The following is a 7,460-nucleotide window of genomic DNA, read 5'->3' as shown; positions in this document are numbered from 1 at the left end:
TCGTCTCTGTTGCTGTTCTTTCGGAGGAGAAAATGGCGGAGACTGGAAACTGCGTCTCTTCTGGGCTTAGGTGTGTGACGAACGTCACACACTAATATTCAAGGGGGGTGCCGAATGGCATGAAGGAGGGGGTGCCGACCGGCAGGCTCTTCCATATGCCTTCCGTCACGTGCTTTCCCAGTCATGCGTGTTGGGCTTCCTTTGTTCTGGGTCTCTTTCTTCTTCTAATTGCACCTCCTCATTTAATTGGCATTTTAAGCAATTTTTCTCCATTTTAAGTCCTTTTTCCGACTATTTCTTTTGTGAGCTCCGATTAAATAAATTCCTGAAAACAAATAGAAATACCGACATAATACAAAATAAAATAATAAAATCGAAATAAAATAGAATAATAATGCATGTAAATTAAGCTAAATATACGATACGTTTTCGCGTTATCAGTTATCATGCAACTTGTGCCTATAAAATATATGATCTTGCCACTCAAAAGATGTATATCAATAGAGATATAGTGATAGATGATGGAAGCTCATGGGATTTGAAATCAAGGAGTTGTTCAAGAAAATCTTAGGTGAGTTCATTACTGAACAACAATGATGATAGTGATGAATCATCTAAAAAAGATGTGGAAGTTTTAAATGTTGAGGTGAATTAGAGATCTTAAAGAATAAGGAATATTCCAAGAAGGGTGCAAGAATGTGAACTCAACAATGACAATGATGTGACTTAAGAAGGTGATTTGGTTCATATGGCACTGATGGCATATGTTGAGCCCATCAACCATCATGAATCCATAATTGGAAAGACATCAAAAAAGGCTATGAAAGACGAGCTATCTACAATTGAAATGAATGATACTTGGGAGCTCATAAAAATGTCACATGTTAAGAAGGCTATTAAAGTAAAGTATGTGTTCAAGTTGAAACATAACTCAGATGGACCAATTGCAAAACACAAGGACATGTTAGTTGCTAGAAGTTTTTTGTACATACAAGGTTTAAACTATTAAAAGGTTTATGCCCCTGTTGCCAAAACTGAGATAGTTAGGCTTATGATAGCCATAACAAATGCACGGGGATGATGCATGTTCTAACTATATGTCTAGTCATCATTTTTAAATGATCCAATTGAGGAAGTGATCTTTACTAAACCACTAGGATTTGAGATCAAAGACAAGGACTAAATGGTTCATAGACTGAACAAGGCGCTTTATGGTCTGAAATTGGTACCCAAAGTCTAGAACAAGGAATATATGGATTTCAAGTGCATTTGGGTGTCAACAATTGTATGATTGTTTTTATATTCTTGTATGTTAATGATTTATTTGTAATTAGAAGCAATAAATTCGAGATCAAGAGATTCAAGGAACTCAAGATGAAGTTTGAGATGATTGATCTTGGCATGATATCCTATTTTCTAGGATGAAAATTCTCAATACCTCAAGAGGTTTGATGCTACACCCAAGAAAGTATGTTGATGAAATAATCAAAAGGTTTAAGATGAAAGAATGTAAATTTGCAACAACACCTATTGAGAAAATCTCAAGCTAGAGAAAGGAGAAAGGGAGTAAAAAATGGATTCCATAATTTTCAAACAGTTCTCTTATATATCTAAGCAATCTTAGACAAACATTTGATTTGTTGTTGGTTTGGTAAGCAGGTTTATAGACGATCCAAGAAAAACTCATATGATAGTAAATGGTTAAATAAACAAATTTAAATTAATTTATATAGTTGATTGATAAACTTTATGAAATAACCATAAGGATTAAATTGAATTTTTTATTCAATAATATTTGGTTTATGCAATTTTTAATGTTTTTGTTCTTTCACTTAATGATCCATTGCAAACAATACAATGATACAATGCAGACCCCACCTTGACGTCTTCGCGCACTCAAAACTCAAAAGCAAAAGTCATATGAATTATGAAAATGAGAATAGCATGCACCCACCCAGCCATCATCTTCTTACATAACCGTTGCACAACGGAACCCATCCCCGGTAACCAAATTCAAACAACCACAAACTCTAAAAAGCAACAAAAAAAAAAGTACCAAAAGCTAAATATACCTGTTTTTCAAACCCAACTCCCAATGCTATATCAAACCATCCTTTTCTTTTTCCTCACTCTCTTGCCTCTCATTCATTCCCAACCAAATCATGGGTTGCTGCATTAGCAAATGCAAACCCAACAAAAACTCTCAAGATCAATTCAACAAACACCTTCAAGACAAACTTGTCATCTCTCATCAACATCATCAACCCCTACCACCTCATTCTCCAACAACAAAAATCTCACTTTCACCTCTATCACCTCCATCACCTACCTCTTCGATTTCTTCCTTCACATGCACTACTTCTTCCAACACCATCACATCTTCAAGCTCCAATTCATTATCATCTTTAACCTCCAAAGATCGATCCTTCTCCAACGAGTTTCTTTGGTCATGCTACAAGGAGAATCCACACATCATCACTCGCATCAATTCCCTCTCCGAATCTTCCCCTCTTTCCTTCAACCCTATCAAACCTAAAAAGATGATAAACCCTCCACCAACTAAGCAAAACATGCCGCAGAAAAGAGTTCGATCGAATTCACCGACGAATCTTACTCGACAGAAGAGTTTCAGAAAGGAAGTAGAATTATTACCAATGAGGCCTAATAGAATGACAGGTTCACCTTCTCCAAGCCGTAGATTTACCATCTCAGATAACAGTGTTTCGAAGCGAATGAGTAATACGAATAACAGTCCCAATGTTAGTGTTGCTCATTATTCCCGTTCAGTTAATTTGTCTTCTTCGATCAGGAAAGAAGGTCTTAAAGCAACGATCTCTAGTCCGAATCCAAACAACAGTTTGCGACGGATTCATTCGTCTGGTTTGAATTTGAGGCAGAGAGAGACCATTGTTAAGGATGTGGTTTCTAGTCATAATCACAATGTGGATTCAACAGTTATGGAAGATGTTGATAATCCTCTTATCTCATTGGACTGTTTCATCTTTTTGTAGAAAACAGTGTGTCCTCTTCCTCTATTTTTTGTTTGATTTGGTGTTTATACATAGTTAAGAACCGGTTTTCTATGTTTTCATTCCTTTGTTTTTTTTCTTTTAACTTTCTTTTTGGTGCTTGTTGATTGTTGAATATAAAGGTTTATTTTTTACTAGAATTGAAGCTTGTAAGGTTGATGAAATTTGTGTTTCTACCTTTTAATTATATATGATTAAAGATACAGTTTTGTGTTCTGGTTTGAATTTGTATTAGGTACGGCATAATGAGATAGCTTCTTGATTAAAATGGTGGCAATATTGTTAAGTATTGATTATAGGCTTATAACTATAGCCAAGGTTCTAAAAGAACTGTTGTTGTTTACTGGGAAAACGAATTAAAATACACATGATTCTGAAACCCTTATTTACCATTTGTACGATGAAAAAGAAATTATACCTATTTATAATAGAGGAGACCCAACTAACTATTAACTATATCAGGCCCATCTAACTGTTAACTAATAAAATGCCCAAAATAACTCAAATCCTAATTATACTCTCAAATGGAAGAGTGTTCGTCAAACATATCAATTACCAACTAATTTTATATGGCATTACTTTTTGCGTTACTCATACACTCCCTTGAAATTTTAAAAATATTTCTAGATTTCGAATTTTAAAATTCAAACGCATCTAAAATACATAACATTCCCATAAAACATGATATAGACAATGTTAAAAAAAAATTCAAATTTGATAATCTAAATTCTTCCGAGATACTAGTACTTAAAACACACCACAATCTCATGCAGGAGAGTTTCAAGATTGTAAAATACGAAATATAGCATATTATTAAAAAAAATCACAAACAAAATAAATTTCAGACAATAATACAAAATCATGACATCAGATTTTCTAGATTGTAAAATCTGGAATATACCCTGTTAACAGAATCACAAAACATAAACAATTTCAAACAAGATAGGAAGAAACCACAAATTAATATAAATATTTGTTATCACATACACAAAATATGTGACATATTAACATAAAATCTAACATCACATTTCATGAGCTAATGATGATTGAGAACGTTTCAACATCTTTAGAAAATCATCGACCGATCTCGCCACTTTTGCATCCACTTCGATCGAACACTTTATTTAGTAATGGTGAAACATACTCCACATAACTCTTAAATCTTCATCCGTCTTCAACTTAAAGTTGTTGAACTTTAACTTTCCTTCGTTATCAATTGATGGTGAACACTACTCGATCTTAACCACCCTTCGATTGCCTGGGTAGCGCAAGAGATTATCCAAATTCCTCTTCTAGAACATTAAGAGAGGTGTTTTCTATTATCCTAAATTTAAGATGAGGACTCATGTCGTTGAAGTAAACAAATGCGATATACTAATATTTAGACATTATGTGGTGTGTTTTGATAGTTAAATATACATGAGATGCATATTTAAACAAGTTTTAGAGAAATAAATACATGCAATAGCTATCAAGTATCAGTTGTCATTTCAGAGTTTGAAATCTAGATACACTTAAGTACAATTAAGGGTTTGTCCGGAGATTGAATTCTAGAGAGACCCTTTTATGTATGAAAGGGTAACACAATAATGACTATGATGTATCAGGATTTTAAAATATGGATTCTTTCATTATAGAAGCTAATAATGTAGATGTCATACTCTAATTTTTACCCCTAAGATACCATCTAATTTGCATCATGTACATATGTATCAAGATCACAAGCATGGTGACCTTTCACCTATCTTTTTAAGTTTTGTGTATATTTTGATTTGTATTTGTTTACCTTTATGCTTTACTAACCTTAACCAAAATATCAAAAAGATGCTTTGTTTCATCAGCCAGGGTTTTGTTTGCTCAAGCTCAAAGATCGTTTGATAATTGATTCTCAAGGGCTCATTCATTAAGACTTGACCGATAATCTTAAGCATGATGTCTTCAAGCTTTATTCAACTTCAAATTGACCAAGAATTGTCCAAAGATTTGATTGATTGTTCCTCAAGAAATTCAAGGTTCATGTGTTTATTTCCATGCCTTCATCATCATGTAACCTCAAGCTTTCCCCTCATTCAATCAAAGTTTAATCAAGATTTCATCGATTTAAGTTCTTATGTTCATAAAAATGCCTTGAATTTTAAGAAAAGCTCAAAAGATTTAAGTTTGATCAAAGAAGTTTGACCTAAAGTCAATATTTTCAAGCCTAAGTTCAAAATATCACAATTTACTCATGGTTAATAAATTAATTGCTCTCTGTTATGAAATAAATTAAATCCAAAAAATAAATTCCAATAAAATAAAAAAAGGAAGAACATACCAAATTATAAAGAGAGAAATTGTAGCGAATTAAACCGTGGACATCCTATTAGAGAAACTTTCGTATATAATCGATTATGAGAGGGGAAAAAACTTTAAGGAGCAACAATCCAATGAGAGTGAGTGGAACGGATCAGGTGAGAGAGAACAAAATGAATAGCCTTTTAGGGAGATCGTGATAGAACATTGACTTTTTTGGACGTGAGATAGATGGGCAATTAGTTTCCAGAATCGTGCAAGAGATGAGCGATTTAGGTCGTGTTGTTCTAAGAGATCGATTTAGGTATTTCATCCTCTTTTATTTTTTATTCTGAGTATTTATATTTTTAAAGTTTTCATCCTCTTTGTGTTTTATTTTGAGTATTTCTAATTTTTCCTATAAATTTTTTTATTTTTAAAAAAAGGCTTAATTGCAATTTTGGTCCCCCTGTTATTATTTTTTTTATAGTTTTGGTCCCTCTATTTTAAAATCCGGAATTTTAGTCCTTATATTTTAGTTTTTTGAGGATTTTGGTCCCCTGCAAATTCGAAGACAATTTTAAATGAAATTACGTTCATATTGATGATGTGACAGTACCAGTTCAGTAGTGAAATGTTCAAAAAAACTAATTTTATTTAAGATTTATGTTGAACATGTCATCAATGTGAGTTCCATTTCATTAAAAATTGCTTTTGGATTTGCAAGGGGACCAAAATCCTCAAATAACTAAAATAAAGGGACTAAAATATAGGATTTTAAAATAGGAGGATTAAAACTAAAAAAAAATGATAATAGGGGGACCAAAAATGTAATTAAGCCTTAAAAAAAATCTATTTCTACTTTTAATTTTATTATGATCTTTTGCAATTTTCCTTTACTATTATTTTTTTTAGTTTTTAATTTTTTTTTGGCAATTATAAATACAATATTTAATTACAATAGTAGGCCGGTGATTTTCTAAAAGAAGAGAATAAAAAACATAAAAAATAGATTAAATTTTAATGCGAAAGATGCATTCAGAGATGACGACCGGTAAAATCACTGTCGTGAACTTTTTATCCGCGTGTGAAGGGTATGGGGTGGCAACAGTAGGTTCACCGTCGTGCCCTTCGATAATTGTTTTGTAATTGTGGGCGACGATAGGTTCACCGTCGCAAAGTTTGATAACTTTTAAGTCTTTGGGTCCGACGGTTGGTTCACCGTCGTGACCTTTAATGATTTTCTCATGGCGCAGGGCGTGTGTTATTTTGTTTGGTGGCGACGGTTAATATACCGTCGTAACATATAATTTAGGACGGTTTTTAAACAGTCGTGAACTAATTTTTAGGATGGTAGTTGTATAATCGTCGTTATATTTATTTTTTTAAAAAAAATATAAGGACGGTAGGTGTATACCGTCGTGACACGAGTCTCTATATTAGAGTTATGACAGTTATCTAGTAACTTTCACAATTTTTGTGTCGTAAAACCCTAATTTTCTTGTAGTGGTTAAACATTTTGGAGTGCTTCTTTTTGCAAATGACTTTCCTTGACATTCTCAACAACTTTTCTTTAGAAGTCTAGAGCCAATTGTACTTGTAAGATCATCAAAATTTTGAATAGATTAGAGATCATTTTGTGGACTTAGTGAAATTTGATCTTATTTCAAGTGTATTTTTCCTAACTTTCCAAGATCATAACTCCTTCAATATTAAAGATCTTTGAGTGCTTCTTTTTGCACAATGTCATTCTTGATGTCCTCTACAATATTTCTTCAGGGATCAAAAACTAATTATGCTTGAAAAGCCATGAAAAGTTTGATGACATTATAGGTCATTTTGGACTTGAAGTATTTTGACTTGTGATTTCAGGTCATTGTATCAACTTTAACATGTCATAACTTTTTGCTCAGATGTCCAAATCAATACTTTCTTGTCACATTTTACTCTTTATGATGATATGATAAAATTTCATAAAGAATGAGCCATAAAGGTATACTGTACAAGATGGCATACAAGCTTGAACATGGGTGCATGCAATTTGATTTTCACTTTTTAACAGAATTTTGGATCAACAAAAACTCAAATATATGTCAAATTACCACGCGTTTTCTATCTAAATATGATTGGTGATATGTTGTGAAGCAAAATTATCCATTA

General features: G+C 32.7%; 1 protein-coding gene across 1 annotated transcript; it reads left to right on the top strand.

The window, feature by feature from the left end:
- Positions 1-2,120: 2,120 nt before the first annotated feature.
- LOC131655689 (uncharacterized) lies at positions 2,121-3,252 on the top strand. Its single transcript, XM_058925520.1, has one exon. It carries the CDS (start codon positions 2,163-2,165, stop codon positions 3,009-3,011), a length of 849 nt encoding a protein of 282 aa, XP_058781503.1. The 5' UTR covers positions 2,121-2,162; the 3' UTR covers positions 3,012-3,252.
- Positions 3,253-7,460: the final 4,208 nt, after the last annotated feature.

Source organism: Vicia villosa, linkage group LG3 (assembly GCF_029867415.1).
Source record: "Vicia villosa cultivar HV-30 ecotype Madison, WI linkage group LG3, Vvil1.0, whole genome shotgun sequence".
In the NCBI taxonomy this organism is placed as follows: Eukaryota; Viridiplantae; Streptophyta; class Magnoliopsida; order Fabales; family Fabaceae; genus Vicia; species Vicia villosa.
This window is presented reverse-complemented; position numbering and strand designations above follow the sequence as displayed.